The sequence below is a fragment of the Dipodomys merriami genome, unplaced genomic scaffold (assembly GCF_024711535.1).
Source record: "Dipodomys merriami isolate MVZ:Mamm:240054 unplaced genomic scaffold, mDipMer1.0.p SCAF_25, whole genome shotgun sequence".
In the NCBI taxonomy this organism is placed as follows: domain Eukaryota; kingdom Metazoa; phylum Chordata; class Mammalia; order Rodentia; family Heteromyidae; genus Dipodomys; species Dipodomys merriami.
The window spans coordinates 4012051-4035550 of record NW_027203937.1 but is presented as its reverse complement, the minus strand read 5'-3'; the positions used below and the strand labels follow the sequence as shown (position 1 = coordinate 4035550).

The following is a 23500-nucleotide window of genomic DNA, read 5'->3' as shown; positions in this document are numbered from 1 at the left end:
TGTAAAGGGAGGTCACTGGGCCAGCCCACTTGGACAGTTTATATTTGTGGCATTCCAGCCAGGGGTCACATTCAGATCAGAGCATTTCTAGCACTCACATTATATCCTTCCTTAGTCAGCTGACAGCCCTCTCTGCTGGTTCTTATTAAAAGAGTACAAACCATGTGATTCTTAGTAAGTGCCTACACTTGGGCAGAATGAGACCTGTACAATTCATCCTAGGCAAATTTATTTTCAAGAGGAACACCTTTTGGCATGACATTACATATTCAACACATTTTTATTGAGGCCAGGCTCTGTGCTTTATATGGAAATATGTAGGAGTTTAATTCAGAAGGAACCTGGAAATTAATGCTGAAAACAGCCAATTCACCACAGTGTACTTCTCTTTGTTTCTAAACACACCCACAGCAGTGTGGATATGGTTCTGGGTTCAGTGTCTAGCTTTGATAGGTGTTAGTGTCAAAGCAATCAACTGAATCATGGAAGACAATCCAATGGCTGCCAGAACCACCTGGATAAGCTCATGGCCAAGACCTGGACACAAGAGTTTTTTCTTCATTGTTGTTGTTTTTAATATACTATGTGGTTTCTTGTTACTTTTGTATGTTCTTCCCCCTAATGGTATATCCCCTGTTGGCACTGTATTTGATTTTGGTACCCTGGTATTTTATATACATTTATCTGAATTAGAGAAAGGAAGGGGAACAACAGAATGGTGAGACAAAGGACAAAAAGGGAACCAATGCAACAGAGATACTCACAAGACAATGTGTTGGAAATGAACTTTAAACTTGGGGGGAGAGGGTTGCAGGGAGGGAAAGTAGGAGACAAATGAGGGAGAGGGTAACAAGTTTGACAATAAATGCCCTAATTACTTTTATGTAACTGTAACCCCTCTGTACACCACCTTGACAATAAAACAAAAAAAGGAAAGAAGTCACTAATTTGGATCATGTCACAAATAGAATGAGTGCAAATAAAAGAACACCTAACCATACCAGTTAAAAAAAGAAAAAGAAGAAAGCACAAGCCTGATGAGTTAGAAGACCAGGGATCTTAATTATAAGCAAGACTGGAACAAATCAGAACAGCCTTAAGACAATGTGCCTCTATCCCTGAGTCTGTTTTCTTATGTGTTAAATAAAGTTGATGTGACTGATCTCTAAAGCCTCTTGTTGTATTAAATTGAACCACGACCCTCTTTCCCAACAGCCTGAAATGGTCCACTTAGTATTAAAACCCGAGCTGAAAGCACACAACACATCATTGCCTTACTATGCACTTAACAACATTTTCAGTTCATAATTACTACTCTGTAGATGTTCTCAGAAAGAACAACCAAGCAGTGAATCTTCTCCACATGCACCAGACCAATGGCAAGAAACAAAATATGCTATGAACCTTGACACTTTCTTTTACCACTCTGACCAGAACCAGCTAGCATTGGATGTCACCATGCTGAGCCACAGTTTCCATGAGTGAAATAAAGGAGCTGGAAAGGGTCTCCTAAATCAATCCATCATGCATCAGGGAACCCCCTCTTCTACAAGCAGGCATTCCGTTCCCTACCACTCACTTCTTTAATTTTAAAATATGTATTTTTATTGTAAAGATACTGTACAGAGGGGTTACAGTTACTTGAGCAAGGTAATGAGTTCATTTCCTATTGAGTATTGCTATACCTTCCTTTATATTTCCCCTACTGTACCTTTCCTCCCGCCCTCCCCAATTCCTCCTGCCCCTCTTCTACCACCACCCTCCCGCCCCTGCAACATACTGTCTTGTACATCTCATTGTTACAATGGATCATCCTGTGTCTTTATTTCAGCATTTTGTTATTTCCCATCCCCTCCCCAAATTAGAAAAATGTATATACAAGATGCAGGGCACCAGACTCAAATACAGTGACAACAGGGATTGTACCATGGAGGAAGAACATACAAAAGAAACAAAAAAGCACATAGTATATTGTAAGTACATTAAGAAGAAAAGCAAGAAAGATAAAACCTCTTGTGTCCCTATCTTGGGGTTCATTCCGCTTAGCATCAGGTTGCATGGTCATATGTACATAGCTTTTGACCTCTTCTGTTTGTCCTAGACATATACTAGTTATTGCAGATAAGGGAAATCATGGAATCTATGTTTCTTTGGGCTTGGCTTACTTCACTTAATATAATTTTTTCCACGTCTTTCCATTTCCTAACAAATAGGGTAGTATCATTCTTTCTGATGGAGGCATAGAATTCATATGTGTGTGTGTTTGTGTGTGTGTGTGTGTGTGTGTTTGTGTGTGTGTGTGTGTGTGTGTGTGTGTGTGTAGCACGTTTTCTTGATCCATTCATCTACTGAGTGGCATCTGGGTTGGTCCTGCAACAGACACATCTTGCCCACAAAAACAAACATTCTGAAAGTGAAAGCCTGGAATAAAATCTACCAAGCAAACGGCCCCCATAAACAGGTAAGAGTTGCAATCCTATTATCAGATAAAATAGACTTCAAATTAAAATTAGTGAGAAGAGATAAAGAAGGTCATTACATACTAATTAAGGAATCTCTCCTTCAGGAGGGTATTACAGTTCTAAATATGTATTCACCAAATAATGGAGCACCCAAATTTTATCCAAGAAACATTACTTTCCCTAAAATCACACATAGCTCCAAAGACATTATTTGTTGGGGATTTTAACACACCACTATCCCCTCTGGATAGGTCAACCCAGCAAAAACTCAACAGAGAAACCTCAGACTTAAACAACTGTATAGATCCACTAGACTTAACAGACATCTACTGAATACTTCATCCAGCAGCATCAGAATACATGTTCTTCTCAGCAGCACATGGAACATTTTCCAAAATAGACTACATTTTAGTCACAAAGCAAATTTGTCCAAATTCAGAAACATTGAAATTATGCCCTGCATTCTCTCAGAACGCAAGGGAATAAAATTAAAATTCAACACCACTCACTTCTCCTTTGTCCCACAGTCTAGTTCAGGATAGCATCAACACTATCATCCACAATGGTACCTTTAGGTCACCTTCCAACTCATTCCTCATTCCCTCGCCCACAGAATCTCTAACATCCTGTCATAGTTTTCATTAGAAGTGCCTCTGTCCATTGGCATTGCTAGGATTACAAAGGCTCTGAGATCTAGGGAATCACAGCTCAAAGCCATTCCAGAGAGAAAATTCCCCAAGACTTCATCCAAAATAACCAGCAAAAATGGGGCTGGTGATGTGGCTCAAGTAAGAGAGTACCAGCAGAGTGAGCATGAGGCCCAGAGTTAAAACTCTGGTATCATCACAAATAAACACATAGATTTATATATACGCATATGTGTGTATATCTATGTTTTTATGTATATATCCCCAGATAGTTGTCATCAGGAAACTTTTTAAAACCTATTTATAAAATACCCACTCCTGGGCCAAGTACCAATGGTTCAAACCTATAATCATAGCTATTCAGGAAGCTTAGATTTGTGGATCTCTATACAAGCCCAGGCAGGACAGTATGTCTAATTAAACACCAAAAAGCTACAAGTGGAGCTATGGCTCAAGTGGTAGAATGCTAGCATTGACCAACTAAATTCAGGAATAGTGGCCAGGTCTTGAGTTAAAGCTCCAGGACTGGCATGCATGCACACATATGTGCGCGCACACACACACACACACACACACACACACACACACACACACACACACACACACACACACACACACACACAAACACTCCTGGTCTGGGTAGATTCTTATTTTGTACAGTTTGTGTGAGGCCAAGGAATTTGTATTTTAAGCATTCTGGATGATATTAACGCATCCCAATCATATGACTTCTATTTTCATTATAATCCATATTCAATAGGTAATTCTTTCCATTGTTTGGCTCTATTTTAGCTTCTCATACTAACTTTTTTTAAAAAAAAGACATTTTCATTAATACTGCATGTAAGATTTGATATCTTTTGGCTCCAAACACTTTTAGAAACCTCATGTCTGGTTACTTTCTTCAAAGTTCAAAGCCAAGCTACATTGGAATACTTTGGCTTCTTCCTAAAAACAACCTGTATTAACTCTCTGGTTTTCCTTGTCATTGACACCTGTGTCCCAAAATTGTGAATCCCTCTTTGTTTCTCTTCCTACTCAGTTCAGGGACATCTCCTAAGGGTCCTCCCATTGGGCTCTGAAACTCACTACATCTGTTCAGTCGTGGCCAATCTGAGAGCTGAGGTCCTTTGAGACCTCACGTGTCCTTTTCTCTACACCATGAGTACTCATCACAGTGGATTCACATTGTAGTCTCTACCAGACTCTGAATATCCTGGAGAGCAGCTTAGCCATATTTTATTGTTGTAAAACTTCACAGCTAATTTCCTAATATTTTGGAATGAGAGCTCAAGCTATTATAAAGGAAATAAATTGATAGCAAGGCTTCTTCTTTTAAAATACATCATCGAATATTCATAAGCTACTAATAAGCACTCACCTACAGGACTTTAACTTTCATTCCCAGAAAAAAAAAGTAGGTGTTCATTTATGGAGAAAATTAAAAGGATTCTAACTACAATATGATGCTTTTGTCATCATCCTCATTTGAAAGAAATTATCACTGTGAATCAATTTACTGTACTATAAGTAATACTTTTTGTGTAACACCTATAACAGTCTATGGGAAAGAGGCAAACAGTAAACAACAAAGCAGGTATAGCAAAGGTGAGGAATGTCCAGACTGTTAGATGCATAAAGCCTGCAAAATAATTTGCTGCATGGCATGTGAGACATGGATAATTCTTATGGTTCTCATTGGCTTTCCTCAGCCTATCTGTATCGATAATTTTGGATGGCCCACAAATAATGTTATAAATATCCAAATGGCCGTTGGTAGAAAAGTGGCTTGACACTACTGGTAAGAATACTATAGTAAATACTAATTGGTAAAAAAGTATTATGGGGATAAATAAGGCAGGAAAAGAGGAAAGAGTATGCAGTGCTGGGGGCAGAGGAACTAGGAAACCCTTACTAAGAGGACATGGTTTCAACAAAGAGCAATGGTCTCCATGACTATCTCGAAGAAGGTTTTAAAGTGAGAAGGTGGCGTGTGAACATATTCTGAGGTACATATGTGTTGGGCAAGTGTTTGAAGAATTATAAGAAAATTGGTTTGAGTAAAGAAAAATGCACAAGGGGCAGATTAGCACAGAATGAGGCAGCAAGATCACAGAATCCAAACTATTGGCACTTTTTAACCATTCTGGATTTGGCAATTAATTCTGGGTGAGAGAAGGAAGTACTCAAGGATTATAAGCAGATGAGAGACATCAGCTAAAGAGATGAACTATGGCTGCTACATTAGGAAGTGAAGTGACTACTTAGGAAGGGATTGTAATAATCCAAGCAAAAGATGATCATAGTTTGGACCAAAGTAGACATGGTGAAGACAGTGGAGACTGGTTGGTTTACTGGCCACATTTTGGAGTTGCAGATAGTAGATGGGTTACAGAAGATGAGATGATTCATATATGATTCCTAGAGGAGTCTGAAAACCTGGAAATATTGGGCTGTCATTAGTTGATATGTAGAGGACAATGGGACACTCGAGTCTGGTGAGAAAGTGAGGTGTGAGGAGGTAAATGAGAATTCTGACACGCTAGGTTTAAGATTTATGTTAGGATAAATGTTATGTTGGCAGTTGGAAAAGTAAATCAGAAGTTCCACGGGAAGTTCAAATGAAAGATTTAACTTGGTTGTTCTTTATTTGCTATGAATCACTATCAAATGCACCTTCCATAGCATGTGCCCTTATCATTTCCCTAATGACACACTTCCAGTGATCCACGGCAGCAACTAGAGGATGGACTGCTAATATGCAGTGTGAGCCAAGCCAGATTCAAAATAATTTAAACTATTCTTTACTGTTTTAAATTGTAAGCTGTAGCATGAATATACAAATATTGGATTAACTAAAAAACTTAGATCATGTAGAAGTACAGGGGCCACATCATAATCATAATAATATCTCTCATTTATGGTTTATTGGTCAGTTCATTTGATTTAATCTGACCAACATCAAAAATTGTGCTGAGACATTATTCCTTTCACATTCTCTTCTGCCACAAAAACATGCCTTCAATTCCAATGTATGCATTTGTATCATTTTATGAAAAATAAATATACTTCTCCAACCCCCATGTTTTAAAATAAATAAAACACATCATTTTTTAAAAGAAATCATTGCTACTGTCTCATCTTTCTTATTGTAAGTCTCCTGTTATGATTTACCTGAGATTGCATGACTATTTCTTTGCATGAAATTCCTTATCACATTTTGGATCATTCTGGTACAATCAATTAGTTGCATGTAAAGTGTTGGTATTGGCAGAGAAAGAGATCAAGGATATCAGAAAGCATTGTTTCTGTTTCTTGAGGTACAAGAACAAACACCTAAAAAAATCTTAGCTGGTCAAGGATTGAGACTGAATTTTCCAGGAAGGCTCTTAGAAAATATAAACATAGTTGAAAACAAAACAGGGCCATACAAATAAATACATTGACTAAAGGATAGCATAAGTAGGGGTGTGATTCCATAATATAAACCTCTTGAACAATTATCAGGCAGTTCAACATCAGGAAACTAAAATGTCTCATGAGAGAGATAGGGATTAACCAGTGGAATGGGGGCAGATGAGTGCAAAGAGGAATTACAAATGAAGACAACCATAACACTCAGTGTACATACATGAAAACTGAGCTAGGAGACCTGAGGAGATGGATGGGATGTGGTAAATGGGGGACAGCAGAGAATGATCCAAGAGATGACTGCTCACCTTGAACTGATATCTGAGTTGACAGGTTAAATGAAAACCCCTTTGTAAAACTATCTGAAGAAAATATAAATAAATAAATAAATAAATAAATTTAACATTGCAGTCAAAACAATTAAGATGGACAAGTTTGTTTCTATGTTAACAAAAGAACTCATGACCCTACCCTTTGGCTTCCTATGGATTGGTGAGGTTTCACACCTTGATATTCAAGTGTGGGTTTATTAATCTATTTCTTGCTAAGCTTTGCTAAGTTTTTGTCTTTGCTAAGTCTCTGACTGTATGTGATGCTACTCCCATTGGAAATGCCTTCTTCCTTATTCTCCTCCTAACCAAATCCTACTCAGTCTTCAAGTTTGTAGCCAAAGCTAAACTGGAGACTTTGTATGATTATCTGTCTCCTCAGTTTTATCTCCTCCCTCTTGCATATTCCCATATCACTAACTGACCATACCACTCACTTGGCCACTTCATCAGCCTCTCCCTGTGTTACTTTTCATCCACTGCAAACTTCGCTCAACTACATTGTACAGTCCCTGAGCCCATCATTCAACTACTCAATGTACCCACGTTTGCCTAGCATACAGATGACGAAATGGAACTAGCAATACAAATATTCCATACATAATGAAGTAACAATTAATATTGATTCAAATTTGAAGGGATCTCCAGCAGAGAAAACAGTTCTGGATAAAGCAAGATCTATAATCCAGTTCACTCACTTTCTTTTTTTTTAATTTGTTTTTAATTGTGAAAATACTGTACAGAGGGGTTACAATTACATAGGCAAGATAATGAGTACATTTCTTATCAAGCATTGTAGCCTCCTCCTTTGTTTCCCCTTCCCATCCCATCCTCCCCCCACCCTCACTCACTTTCTTTTAAAAAATATTTATTTATTTAATTTCATTGTCAAGGTGATGTACAGAGGGGTCAGTTACATACGTAAGTTAGTGAGTACATTTCTTGTCAAACATGGTTAGCATTCACTTTCTATGCTTATTAAACTATAATTAAGCCATACAGGTCTGTCCATAATTAAGAACCACCCAGGCTCTTTCCAGTACCGTAATGGCTCCTGTTCTTCTTGCTGATGGCTGTCATTCTTATAGACAAAACTTGTTTCCATTCATCAAGAATATAAAGCTTGTTGTCATAAATTTAAGTAAGCTAAACCACACAAGAAAGTAAAATGATATAAATAGAAATGCTGGTTTTTCAGGTATTCAGAAACAACAGCTTTAAAGAAGCAAAGGGGTATGGGATAGATTACCGGTAAATTTTACAAGTGTGTTCATCATACTCTAAATTTATATTTAAATTCAAGACAGTGTCTGTATGTGTATACTTGAAAATGGTGTTAGTACAATATCACAGTTTTTCTTTACTTCAATTCTATCAGTTTCAATAAAAGAATTTATATCAATTAAAGATCCAATAATGAATGCTAGATAATATACAAAACCAAGGCACAAATGAGAGGTTGGCATAAACCAATCTAAGTTTTTAGTTAAATACCTAAGCAAACTTGCTGGGTGCCACAGGCTCAGTTCTGTCCTAGCTACTCAGGAGGCTAAGATCTGAGGATCACAGTTTGAAGCCAGCCATTACAGATAAATATGACATCTCTAATTAACCAGTAAAAAAAAAAAAAGATGGAGGAGGTGGAGCTATGGCTCAAGTGGTACAGTACCAGTCTTGAATGAAAAAATTAAGGACAGCAATCTATACATAATGAAGTTTGAGTTTCTGAGTTCAAGGCCCAGTGTTTGCACCCCAAAAAGCAACCTTAAAATACCTCCATTACTATTAAATAAAAAGTTATATTTGAATTACATAGTATTTGAAGCAATACTTCTATGTGACTTCTAAAATCCCTGAACTTCAAAGCTTTCATCCTTAGAGAAGTTCCAGATTTTTCTAGAGCTGATTTGGTTTCCCAAACCTGTCAAATGTTCTCAGATGCCACATTAAAATCACAGGTATATAACAAGATGTTTTGTAAATTTCAATATAAACACAGTGATACTAAGGAGCAATCAGACTTTTCAGTCTAGGGGCTTGAGGTAAGTCATGGTTCCCATATTGTACTCATTTTTTAGGTCATCACATTTGAAGGAGATAAAAAACAAGATTCTTGTTACAATCACTATGATCAGGACTAAGGGTGGTGATGCCCACTATGTCCTAAAGGTGTATGATGTTTCATGGTCTAGAGTAAATTGTAGTTGCTAACAGCTGAACAAAACTATTCTTATAACTTATATGTTCTATTTACTCAGATGACTGTTCAGTTGTTAAAAGTTTTAACAACTAAGTGTTCCCACTAAGTTGTATAGTGCTATTTAATTAACAGAATTGTTAGTTATTTTTGTTGGCCTAGAAGGTGATGGAAATTTATGTGGGGGGTTGGGGGAAGAGGTAGGGTGCATACTGGTCCTGGGGCTTGATTTCAGGGCCTGGGCACTGTCCCTGAGCTTTTTTGCTCTAGGCTAGCTCTCTACTACTTGAGCAACAGCTCTACTTTCAGTTTTTTGGTGATTTATTAGAGTCCTGCCTGGACTGGTTTCAAACTGTGTCCCTCAAATCTCAGTCTCCTGAGTAGCTAGGTTTATGGGTATGAGACATTGGCACCTGGAAAAAAATTATTTTGACAGTAAGGACTTGAAGAATTTAGGGTATGAGAACTTCTGCTATAGCAGAAGTCTCCTCTATAGCAGTCTACTGTACAGCAGTGTCTACTCTATTGTTTTCTTTAAATTGAAGTACAAAAACATACACATACCATAGAACACACACACACACACACACACACACACACACACACACACACATACACACACAATACACTACCATATAAGAATTAATTTTTATTTTGATGTCATAAACTATCACAGCTATTCTTAGCTCTTATTTCTAAAATAAGAAACCCGTGTCCCTCTGGTGCTCTGGTTTTCTTGCTAAGCGAAATGTAACATCTAAAAACAGTTATTAGAACAAATCAAAGAATTCAGATCATCTTCTAAATGCAGTGTAGGAGATGTGAACACCATTGCACTGTTTTATGGTTCATTAAAAATAGTAGAATTGACAGGTTAGAAAACAGGATGTGTAGCCAGACAAATCTCAGTTTATAGCCCACATCATTCCATGTCTATGTGACTTTTGGAAAGTTTTATGTGTTTGTTTGCTTGTCTGTTTTATAGTCTATTGAAGCATAGTTCTCTCACCTCTGTGTAATAATATTGTCTACTAGATAGTCTCATTTTGAGCAGTAAATGAAATGATGCATAAAGATGTGAAAAAATGCATCTGACCTTTAATAATTGGTGGCTATTCATAGCATAGTATATTGTAAAGGAAACAGTTCTCCCAAGAAGTGATTTATATCAATTTGTTCTCAACTTCACTCTATAAATTGGATTGAAATTTGTTTGAATCCTCCACACTATTAAGCATTGTCTTTGAGAATATTAGGCTGAGGAAATACACAAGAAATTAGGTTCATCATTCTCCCAGAGAGAGCAATTTTATGCAAGGCTGATAAACTAATTAAAAGTTAAATCCAAATATAAATGATAAGGAACAAAGGTTAAACAATGCATCAGGATAACACAAACTACTAAAAGTAGAGCTTGGAGAAAAAGATTAAGACATTTTACTCTATTTCTTCTTAAATTCAATTACCTTTTGTTTCCAAAAACAGATCTTTGCTTGATTTTCTTCTTCCTTTGTAATTTCTTCTTGTCTACTTCTTTTCTGACTCTACAATCATTGCTTTAAATTATATAACAAATAAGTGATAACAAGGTCTGCTAAAAAAAAGTTGTGAAGGGGCTGAGCACCAGTGGCTCACACCTGTAATCCTAGCCACTCAGGAGGCTGAGATCTGAGGATCACAGTTCAAAGCCAGCCCTGGCAGAAACATCCATGAGACTCTTAATCTCCAATTAACCACCAGGAAATCAGAAGTGGCACTGTGGCTCAAGTGGTAGAGCACTAGCCTTGAGCTGAAGAGCTCAGGGACAGCCCGCAGGCCCAGAGTTCAAGACCCATGACAGACAAAAAAAAAAGTTGTGAAGAATATTTACATAGGTATAGAATAACTCTATGCAAAGCTTAGTTTAAGCAGTGCTACAGGAGGTAAAGAAAAGTGTCCAGGACTCAAAGGAGCTAGAAGTTACTAGTGATAAGGAAAATTAGGGAAGTCTTATTAAAAAGCTGCTATATTCTGTTCGCAATAGCTAGGATATGGAAACAACCTAGATGCCCCACCACAGATGAATGGATCCAAAAATTGTGGTATCTATACACAATGGAATATTATGCAGCCATTAGAAATGACAAAATAATGGCATTTGCAGGGAAATGGATGGAGCTAGAAGGAATCATGTTGAGCGAGGTAAGCCAAGAACGAAGAGACAAACAGTACATGGTCTCCCTGATAAGTGGATGATAAATCCAAAATGTTAGGTGATATGACAAAACTAACAGGACTTAAGAAACAAAGAACTCCCACTTATCTGGTTGAACCACTACCAAATATCCCCATGCTGCTGATCACATATATGGTATATAACATGTGAGCACCTTTATATATTACAGACTGTGATAGACAATTTGCTCCAGGAAAGTTAGAATGAACTTGTGACTTTAAATGAGCATCATTATTCCACAATACTGTGAATTTCCAGAAATTAAGTAATCACTTAATCACAATCAAAAAAAAAAAAAAAAAAAGAACCTTGGGTAAGGGAGGGAGGGAGGGGATGGTAGGGGGAAAACAATGGAGGGGGTAACAATGTTCAAGAGGAAGTGTACTCATTACCTCACTCATGTAACTGTAACCCTCTGTATAGTATCTTTACAATAAAAAATTTTAAAAAAAGCTGCTATATTTAGATGAGTCTTAAATATTAGGGTGGATTCAGATATGTGGCAGGAGGCACAATCAGGTAGGGAAAAAAGTAAAAACAAACAAAAACAGAAGACATAGAAGCAATTGATACAGGTCCTAAAAAAGGAACACCAATAAGTTCAAATGTAATCAAAGATTCATCATGGACAAAGGGCACAAATATTATTAGAAATGTTATAAGTAGTCTACATTTGAATAACTTTGGCTGTCCACAATGAGGCACCATTCTATCTTCTCCATGTTGCGAACTTCTACAGGGCTGAGAGTCATACAATTCACCAATGTTTGTATTTCAGTGTTTGACACCAAACACCTAGTGTTAATAGCAAGTTTTAAATTCTTCTAAACTGGGCTGGGAAGGTGGCTCAGTGGTCGAGCACTTGCCTTGCATGCACGAGGCCCTGGGTTCGATTCCTCAGCACCACATAAGCAAAAAAGAAAAAAAGCCGGAAGTGGCGCTGTGGCTCAAGTGGTAGAGCACTAGCCTTGAGCTGAAGAGCTGAGGGATACCACCCGGGCCTAGAGTTCAGGCCCTACGACCGGACCTCCCCCCAAAAAACTTCTTCTAAACTCCCTAGTAAAACACACACACACACACACACACACACACACACACACACACACACACACACACACACACACACACACACACACACACAGAAACAGGGAAACCTGAGTCCTAGTTCTAGTTCTAGTTCTAACATTCACAGGTTCTATGGGGTTGAGGAACCAATGCTCCCTGCTCCCTCCAGCTGAGATTCCAGCTTTTTTGTCTCCAAAGTGACAAGTCCTTAAGGTTTTTAACGGTATACAATCACATTTTAGGAAGATAGTACTCTAGAATATATCCAATAATTACAAAGAATATACAGATCTTCTATCTCACCACTAAATAAATAATAAGTCACTCCAAATTATGGAGACTATTACACCCAGAACCACAGCTATTGAAAATATTATTAATTTGGGTGTTGTTGGCTCAAGCCTATAATCCTAGCTACTCAGGAAGCTGAGATCCAAAGGATCAAATGATAGAGCACCAACCTTGAGCAAAAAAGCCCAGGGCCAGAAGTGTGGTGATGTATGTGATGGCTTGTATGAGTTGTGAGGAAGGCATGATCATTAAAGAAAGAATAGGGGGGTGGGGGGAGGATGGGAAGGGATGTGAAGGGTAAACAAAGGAGGAGGCTGCAAAGCTTGATAAGAAATGTACTCATTATCTTGCCCATGTAATTGTAACCCCTCTGTACAATAAAATAAAATAAAAAAAATAAAATATATTATATTCTTCAAAAAAAAAAGAAAGAAAAAAGAAATCACTGTGAACAGTACAAAAAAAAAACGGGTAACATTGATGGAAAAGTAATGTACTCATTGCCTTACTCATGTAACTGTAGCCCCTCTGTACAGCATCTTTACAATAAAATAAAATTTAAAAAATAAAAAAAAATTAAAAAAGAAAGAATAGGATCTGATTCGTACTCTAGTAGTGGATAGTTAAAGGAAGAGGAAAATAGCAAAAATTAACACTCGAGTTTATTTTCCAGGAGTAATTTAAGATCATAGATTCTCTTAATACATTCCACATACCTGAAAAACATTGAAACAGTAATTTGAAAGCTCAGGATAGAAGTTTAGACTTGATTCTACCATGCTGAAAGAGAATACTCTAGAATATGAATTTAGAGATAAGGGTCTTCCTTTGATGGAATATCTGTCACTTCCACCATTTCCCTCTGGAAACATGCGTCTCGTAGAGTGAAATAAATACAAAGGGTTCTCAGTGGCTTGACGACTCTGAAGGATCCTTCAAAGAGAATTATGAGGAGAGGAAAAGAAAAGGCTGTGAGCTTACTTCAAGACAACTATTCTCAAAAATTTATCAGATGAGCAATCACTCTGATATCAATACCAGTGACTACTTAGCATCAAACTACTCTTATTGAATCACTTTTCTGTAAAAATATTGTAAAGAAGTATGACCCAGCCCAACAAAACAAATACCAGGAAAAAGGTACATGAACAGTGGGTAGAGAAGTCAAGGGAAAGGGGGTAGATGGATGAAGAGAAAAATGGGGCAGAATACAAACATAAAATTCAATGCATATCCTACAAAATTAAGAAAATTTGGGGGTTGGGAGGGATGGGGGGAAATGTATGGGTGATATTGATCAAGATGCATTGAATTCATATACAGCTTTGTTGAACAGCAACCTTTTATACAACTACTGAAAGATAATAAAGTGTGACCAATGGGAAAATGGATTTGTAAGTAAGTTGTAAGTTGAAAAATCAAGCTGAAAGGCACTTGCATAAGGTTTAAACTACTTTCAGCAACTAGCTTTGTTAAGACCCAGGGAGGTAGGTACAAGCACAAGATATATCATATTAATTCTGGCTTTGTTCATCTCCCCTGGTTTAGTCTCACATAGTGGAAGGATGTGGTATAGACAAGACCCTATTTGCATCACCGGACTGTTTTGAAGTTACCTACATCAATACATATGCCTCACTATTACAGATGATTTACTTTCATGTCAGCATCCCCACTAAAAGTGAACTTCATGAGGTCTAGAATAAAATCTTATCCAGTGATTTGTCCTTCTTTTTTCCTCTTACCCAGCATGGAAGCTAACATATACGAGGCATTGATTCACTGAAGAAACCAACCACAGAAGTGAGAACCAGTTTCTCCAATCCTCTTTCTCTCAAATGACATAACATTCCTAGGTGAACCTCCACCTACTTTCCTGTCACAACTAGTCCTAGATGATCGGAATGTCCCACACACCGATTGCTCACACATTTGTGAGAGATGCAAACTCCAACAACTTCCCTGCAAAAGACCTTGAAGTCTTGCCTAACTTTGAAAATTCACCATTTTTTTTCACTGTACACATACCATGCCATTCCACATGGCAATTAGAGAATCCATAATTACCCAGGCTAGAAACAGAGCAATCAGCTGCCAGTAGAGAAGAGCCAGGACTTAACCATCATTTTTTTTAATTTAACATACTGAATTGCTGAAGCTAGCTTTTCTGCATTTTGCCATCTATTACTTTGACATTCAACTCTCCTCCTATGAAACGAATTTGAGATTTTGAGTGATACGCATAGTAAAGTCCAAACCCTTCCTTCAGTAAATTTCAGTTTGAAAGCACCTGGCATAGAGTAAAACTGTCTAGCACTGCAGTCCAAATGACTGTCACAGCCTCTTCTGTGAAGACTCAGCTAGCTGGTAAGGACTCCTGATGGGCACTGGGTGGCATTCACCCCTGTACTCTCTGCCTATGAGACATATACCCCTGTGATTCCTTGCCACATGGGAGAAATGAGGAAACAGATATATGTGTGTCCTGCAATGGAAATTATAGATCATAACTTGTTAAATTTATCCAGTATTTAGTTGGGCACAACAAGGAATTTTTTATACAGTAAGGACTATCAAAATTATCTGCAAGTGTATTTGTTTTGTAGTTTTTAATTTTAATTAAATTTAATTTTTAGTTTCTAATTTTTATTTTTAAATTTGTTTTTAAATCTAATTTTTTTAATTTAGGAATAGATTTTCAATGACTAATAACAAGTTTGATCATCTCATAGATAGATAGATAGATAGATAGACAGACAGACAGGCAGGCAGGTAGATATTTTTCCAAACTTCTTTGCCAATTGTGAACCTGTACAACTCCCTTACTGCTCTGATTCTTGATCTTATCTAATATAGGTTTAACATAGTCTTCTCTACCTCCTCAGTGACACTGGAAAGATTAAGAAGGAATATAAGTACTGGGGAAGCTTATAATAGCCACAATAATGACAACAATTTAAACAAGCATAATAGCTAATAAGAGACTAGTCATTCAGCATTTATTATGTATCAGATATAACTTTCCATGAAAGAACACATTTAATGCCTGTGTACATGTATGTGTACATGTGTACATGTGTGCGTGTGTGTGTGTGTGTGTGTGTGTGTGTGTGTGTGTGTGTGTGTGTGCGTGCATGCTCCAGTACTGGGGCTCAAGCTTTTGCCTGGCTTTTTCACTCAAAGCAAGTGCTTTACCTTTTGAGCCAGAACTTCACTCCCAGCTTTGTACTACTTTGAGTTTTTTTTTTTAAGAGATAATAGCTTTTCTATTATTATTATTATTATTATTATTATTATTATCTTTACGTCGTTGTATAAAAGGAGTTGCTATTTAATAAACAGTTTATGAATACAATGCAACTTAATCAACCTTTCAACATTCTTACCCATCCTTTCCTTCACTTTTCTAAATTTTATAGGATAAGGATTGAATTCTTGACTACAGGTTAACTGGAGATAAGAAGCTCTTGAATTTGTCTGACCCAGCTAGCTTCTAATTGTGATCCTCAGATCTCAGCCACTTGAGTAGGCAGGATTACACATGTGAGCCACCAGCACCTGGCTCATTTAATGCTGGAAACAGATGTAAAAGATAGCCTCTGTTAGTGACCCCACTATATAAGCAAGAAACCAAGGCACAATGGGTAAGAGCCTCATACATGGCACTGGGCTGGCATGTAAGGAAACTGGAATGAACTGCCATGTACCACCTACTCCCTAGGCACAGTGAGACTATGATATTAAAGCTGATAGAAACTGCAAGAGATAATATCTTATAAATACGTGATGTCACTGAAAAAAAAAAAATAATTGCAGTTCTATAGGTGGAGTTCACAAGGTTTTGTAACTGGCCTAATGTCATGAACTACATTTTTAAATTTCTATAATTTATTAAGTTCAGAATTTGCCTCAAGCTATTTATTAAGATGTTAATAATTTGGAGCATATTAACAGTATCAAATGTAAAAGTTTTTGGCTTTTTTTCTTTTCCTGAGTAATCTATATCTAAAAGGGAAACCCTACCAAGACTCATAACCAAGTATCAGATTTATAAAGTAAGTGTTCATTCATGTCTTTCCGGTTTTGACATAGTCAATATCCAATAACCCAGTTAGAATTATCAGGGAAAGGGCAAAATTCCCTGACAAGTAGAGAAGAGAAGAGGGTCTTTTCTGTAGACTAAAGAGTATAACAAGCAATCACAGGCTTCTGAACTTAAAAGACCACGGCTTACCTCCAAGTCAGACAGAATGGGTGAAATCCGGATCTTCCACTATTAGCTGGGCAGCCTTGAGCAAAGTTACTCAATTTCTCTGACTTTGTCCAGAGTTTCTGAACACAGAGTTGTTTCTCTATGACCTTCTCACTGGGATCCAAGGTACCTGCTCTCCCTCAAGCAGTACAGACCACAATGGGGAATTTCAGAATCATACTAGACAGTCAAAGTGACAGTAGAAATAAAGTGACATGGAAATATTTGGTCACAAAGGGTCCTACTTAGCATTGCACACCAAGAATGTAACCAAGGAAAGAGTCCCTCAATGGCACACATACCTAGTAACCACCTCCACCTTACTGACAAACCCTCTGAAAAGGAGGCCCACTACACTTCACTTCCTGTTTTTACTGGATAACACTGGAGTTGAGCACAAAGGGGAAAGACAGGTTGTAGCTTGGAGGTACACATAAGTGACCAGAGTCTGATGAGCTTTGGCTTGGACTTCATAGGAACTTATCACCAACAGGATCTTTATGCAACTTGAAACATGTATGTCCAACCATTTTCTCCCACCCTGGCCTGTGCTCACCCAGAGGCTGCCTACTCTCCAGCCTTGAACTCAGCTCAGAGTGTTCTTGAGCTTCCAGCTGCCAGTGCTAGGTTATCACTGAGCATGTGTGAGACACTGCCCTACTGAGAAGCTGAAAACATTACTGTATCTGTATAACTGACTTTGCCAAACTCCCAATCACTTATTCACACATACTTCTGACTACAGCTTCCCACCCAACTTCAGTCCAGCGCTATGGCTCAGGGAGAATGTCAAAGCTTAGGAGATAGACTGGTTTATGGTGTAAAGTAGGCGAGGCTGAAAATGGAACTGGGTACTTGAGGACGCAGGTAGTACATGTGCCACAGTAACTACAGTTTAAGAGGACTCATTACAAGCATATAATGTTCCTCTTGCCTAGCATTCAGACGTGCTCAAGAAAAGATACAATAATAATCCTCCAAGAGCTTTTGTGGGAGACATGATCGCCTTTAGCTAGCATCATTTTAGTTGTTCAGCTTTTATTTGGGGAGGGGGGAATAAAATGTCCTCCTTTATAGATTAAAAAACAAAAACAAAACACAAAGAATTTAGGGAATCTGCCGAGATCACAATGTGGGATTCCTACAGAGGCAGTTCAACTCTGGAATTTAAGTTCATAACCACATATATTTATTTTCTTTATCTTTTTTGGGGAGTACTGTTATTTGAATTCATGGTTTTACCATTGCCGGGCAGGGACTTTATCACTTAAACTACAACTTTAGCCCTTTTTTATTTTTTACTATTTTTCTAATGTCTCAATTTTGGCCTGGGCCGTCCTGGACCACAGTTCTCTTGCTTATGTTTTTTTTTTTTTTTTTTTTAATTTTTTTATTGTAGAGATACTATACAGAGGGTTACAGTTACATGAGTGAGGTAATGAGTACACTTCCACTTCCTCTTGAACATTGTTACCCCCTCCATTGTTTTCCCCCTACCATCCCCTCCCTCCCTCCCTTACCCAAGGTTCTTTTTTTTTTTTTTTTTTGATCGTGATTAAGTGATTACTTAATTTCCGGAAATTCACAGTATTGTGGAATAATGATGCTCATTTAAAGTCACAAGTTCATTCTAACTTTCCTGGAGCAAATTGTCTATCACAGTCTGTAATATATAACGGTGCTCATATGTTATATACCATATATGTGATCAGCATCTTGCTTATGTTTTTTTGCATAGCTGGGCTGAGGGGTGGGCTCTGCTGTTCCCAGCTTTTTAGTGGTTGAGATGGCAGTTTCACAAGGCCCACTCTGGCCTCAAACCATGATACTCCCCATCTCAGCCTCCCAATTTGTCAGGTGTCTATGCTTGAACCCTGGGCCCAACACAATATCTCCCTTATCTCTCCTGTTTAGAAGGGGACACTACATGTGACATGTTACAGATGTGTAACGTACTTGAGATCACTTAAATTTGAAGCAAAAATTAAACAGTAGCTATTTCTAAGCCCAGGATCTGAAGATTTTTATGTAGCCATAAGCTTTCAGATACGAAAACCTGTATCAACACATTATAAAGACTCAGTGTAGATTTTTTTTTTTAGGTGGAAATCCCAGTGAGACCCTGACTGACATCTTCTGGCCTTTGATGACCAGTGTACCTCTGGAGCTGCCAAAGACTTCAAATGCATGAATCTGTCCACGTGCCAAGAGCTTTATCATAAGACCTAGAAGCTCATAATTAAAGAGGCATTGAAGTCCTCAGACCAGAAATGCCCTTTCAAAAATTCTCCTCATTTGTTCTCGCTTTAAGTCATGATAAAATGTTTCCAGTCAAATGCACCAGTTGAAATGAACCTCTTTTCTAAAAAAAAAAAAGAAAGAAAAGAAAAAGAAAAAAAAGAATTGGCTGGTTTAGGTACAGCAATTATCAGAAGTGGTTTCCTGGTGTTACAGACCATTAAATAGCAAGAGATGAAGGAATCTGAAATGTTTCACAGACAATCTCTGAGAACCTTCGAACTTTGAAGCAGGAAGATTTCCAATCTGCCATTGCCCAACTCCTTTCAGTTTAGTAGAAATACAATGCAATTGAATTGAAGGAACTTGTCCAAAGCCACCAGGCAGGTTACTGAGTGGCAGAGCCAGCATCTGTAATAAGAGTCTGGGCATGCTCTGGTTGCAAACAGCCTTAGTCCCAGGATTTGTTCTTCAAGGAGACACTTAACATCATCATTTTGACTTTGCCTAAGTCCTGATACAAACTGCTCAGTCAAATTCTGATTTCAAAAACTATTTTTTAAAGTTTCGCTTTGTACATCCATGTAAAAATGAAACAATGGGGCTTGTTGAGATTGGCTTGGGAAGGAAGACAAGGAGATTAAGAGGAGAGTGAAGAGTACAAGGTATATTGTATGCATTTGAGACTATGTCTAGGGAAGCCCCCTCAGACAACTAATGGATGCTAACAAAACTATGGGAAAAATTAAAATCATCTCATTTTTCAGACCAATGAAATGTTTAGGTTCAAATAAATAATTCTTAACCAAGTGCTGGTGGTGGCTCACACCTGTCATCCTAGCTACTCACGAGGCTGAGATCTGAGATACCGTTTTGAATCCAGCTATGACAGGTAAGAGTCCCTGGGAGTCTTATCTCCAATGAACCAGCAAGAAATAGAGAGTAGAATTGTGTAGAGCACCAGCCTTGAACTGAAAAGCCAAGGGAGAGGAAGAGCCTGTGTCCAAGCCCCAGTACAGGCATACACGAATTAATTGGTGTCCTCCACTCTTACCCAAAAGTTGTCTTAAAACAAAACCACAATTCCCTTTTGATAGACTACAGAGAGCCTGAAAAATTGAGAGGATGGTGAGTTAAAGACATTGAATTGATGGGGGTGGCCATGAGAGGCAACTTTCTTTGTCCTTGATTTGCATATAAAAAGCAATGCATTTCCAAGTTCCTTTATTGGAGAGCCGAAGAGAGGCTGGTGAAACTCGGAATCAAGTGAGCTTTGAAATACTTTGCTTTTTTCACAGTAACGGGCCCAAGTACTGCTAACCTGAGATTATCGGCTGCTCCTTGTGGCTGGGCACCGAGCGCGTGCGAGAGACCCAGGGCCCAGAAAACAAATTAAGAGAATCCAATGCAATCCGCCCCGGCTCCCTCTGGGTCCCTGTGGCCGCCCGCTCCAGTACAGCGAGTGAATTGAAAGCGCCAACCCCAACGCGCCACTTGGTTTTACTGGAGTTGGGAAACTTTTGTTTTCATCTTTGCAAACAGGTTTTCAAGCCACCAAGGAAAGTCTCTGAAGCGGGGGGGGGGGGGGGGGGGCAGGAAAGGAGGGGTGGGTAAAGGTGGGGGGAACGCCCTGGCCACCTGAATCCCGAGCCCGGTCCCCCACGCCCTGCTCCGGGGGCGCTCACCTGCGATGTCCCAGAGCTGCAGGCGCACCACGGTCTCCGCGTCCCAGTGCAACACTTTCAGCGCAAAGTCCACGCCGATCGTGGCCCGGTAGTGCGAGGAAAAGTTCTGGTGTACGTAGCGTTTGATGATGCTGGTCTTGCCCACGCCCAGGTCACCGATCACCAACAGCTTGTACAGGTGCTCTTTGTGCGGGACCTGCATCCTGGCGGCCGGCCCGCAGAGCGGTGCGGGGCTGGGGACGCGCAGCCAGACGGGCTCGGCTCAAGACCTAGCCCAAGAGAGTGTGGGCGCAGGGATCAGGAGGGGCGGGGCGGGGCGGGGCGGGGGCTTGGGGCTTGGGGCGTGGGGCGGGCTCCTCCCTGGGGTGAAGCCTCCTTCCCAGTGCACTGTAGGGAAGCAGAGTGGAGACTGAAGCGCTGGGAGAGGGGCTGGAAGAGAAGGATATCGTGCTTGGCTGCTTGTTGCTGCACATATCGGTATCACACTTTGCAGATTTTCTCACCTTGGATTCATCGCAAAGCTGCACGTGTGGAATTTATGTTACATGATTTTCAAGCCAGAAAATTGTGGACAGGCCCAGAGAATCTCCTGTCTTCTGAGATCACCATCCCCATCACCATGCCATGCTGTCGAAAAGACAGCTTTAAAGAGGCAGCAGGAATACAATCCGAAATATAGAAAGAATAACTGGTCAGTGAATGTCAACAGATGCGTAGACCAGTGAGGCCCCCCACCACAAAATCCAGTCCCCCTTAGGTACCCTTTCTCCAGCGCTGCTTTCACTTAGGGGCCTCCCTAAACCCAGTTTTTGAGTGATCTTAGGCTCAAAATCTGACCATTTGTGCTCCCAAACAAGGACTTACTGAAATCTGATCTTTTAGCATCGCGTGTGTTATAATTTCCTTTTGTAAAGGTTTTTTAATGGCATACAATAGTTGTACAAGGGAACTTCACTTTGATTTTTCCCAATGTAATTATAATGTTCTCCATCAACTTCTTCCCCTCTATTACTCTCTCTTCTTGAAACAATTTCAACTGGTCTCATTCTTCGATTTTCATCCGTGCATATGTTTAGGTCCATAGTTACTCCATTCACCCATCTCTTACCCACTCTCCTGTCATTCATTCACTGTTTTGTTGGGGTTGGGTGGAGGGAGTATTAGATTTGAACTTACCTTGTTTGCTTGCTTCCTAGGCTGACACTGTACCACTTCAACGATGCCTCCTGCTTTTTTTTCTAGATACTTTGGAGGTGGAGTCTTGTGTACTTTTCTACCCTGGTTGCCCTCAAAACTTCAATCCTGCACTTTAAGCTTGAATAGCTAAAGCTACAGGTATGGGCCACCAGCTCCTGGCTTTGTTATTTTTCAAAAAATGGTATGTTAATTGCAATGTGTTTTTTACCATAGTATTTTGCAAGTGCAAATATCATATTTTAACCTTTTTTTTTCTATTGGTCTGTCTCCTTATCACTCCATTTTTTATTATTTAACAGCCTTCAAGGAGATTCCTTATTCCATATAAATATGATATACTTCTATATTAATTACTCTCCACCAGATCTTTCTCTCTCCTTTTTGTTTCTTCAAACAGTAGGATGTAGCCAGGCGCCCCAGTGGCTCATACCTGTAATCCTAGCTGCTCAAGAGGCTGAGATCTGAGGATCGCAGTTCAAAGCCAGCCTGGGCAGGAAACTCCATAAGACTCATCTCCAGTACACCACCAGAAAACTAGAAGTGGTGCTGTGGCTCCAACGGTAGAGCGCTCACCTTGAGCTGAACAGCGCAGGGACAGTGCCCAGGCCCAGAATTCAAGCCCCACGACCGACAAAAAAGAAAAAAAAAAGACCAGTAGGATGTTCTATGTGGATGTACAGACATATATACATATCTATATACATGTCTATAATATATATATATATATATATATTGATAGATGGATGGATAGATACATACATACATGTGTATATATGTGAACATCTGGCACTTTTGATGCTTTCACACCTATTCACGTGTTAATGGTCTAACAAAGAGGAGATTCCAGCAAAAACTAATGAAGGTATTCACAACTTCCAGCTTTCTCACATATCCCAAAAGCTCTAAACAAAGCTCAGCACTGGTGGCTCACATCTGTAATTCTAACTACTCAGAAAACTAAGTTCTGAAGATCTTGGTTCAAAGCCAACCTGGGCAAGAAAGTCTGTGAAACTTTTAGCTCCAGTTAATTACCAGAAAGGGTGGATATGGAGCTGTGGCTCAAGTGGTGGTATGCTAGCCTTGATCACCAAAGCCCAGGGATAGCACCAAGGCCCTGAGTTCAAGCCCCCCCTCCCCACACACACATAAAAAAGAAAAGAGTCTTTCAAGTTTTTGTTCTTTATACTTTACAAATAAAAAATTCAAGGATTAAGGACTTTATAAGTAGTACCCCCATGGATAGTAAGAACTAGCAATATGAACTGGCAGAATGCCTCAGGTACTAGAGCGCAAGGCTTTGAATTTTAGAAAACACAGGCTCTGAATTCAAATCCCACTACTGTACCTAAAACAAAAACCATACCTGGTACCAGTGACTTATACATATAATCCTAGTTACTCAGGAGTCTGAGATCTGAGGATCACAGTTCGAAGTTAACCTAGATAGACAAATCCAAGAGGTTCTTATCTCCAATTAACCAGCAAAAAGCTGAGCCTGGAGCCATGACTAA

General features: G+C 39.1%; 1 protein-coding gene across 1 annotated transcript in view; it reads right to left on the bottom strand.

Moving 5' to 3' along the window:
• Nucleotides 1-21059, bottom strand: part of Rab38 (RAB38, member RAS oncogene family) — a 75425-nt gene extending 54366 nt beyond the window's left edge. Inside the window, exon 1 of the mRNA XM_070034652.1 lies at nt 20793-21059. Coding sequence (XP_069890753.1) covers nt 20793-20994 — 202 coding nt within the window. The 5' untranslated portion in view covers nt 20995-21059. The remainder of the gene's footprint in view (nt 1-20792) is intronic.
• Nucleotides 21060-23500: the final 2441 nt, after the last annotated feature.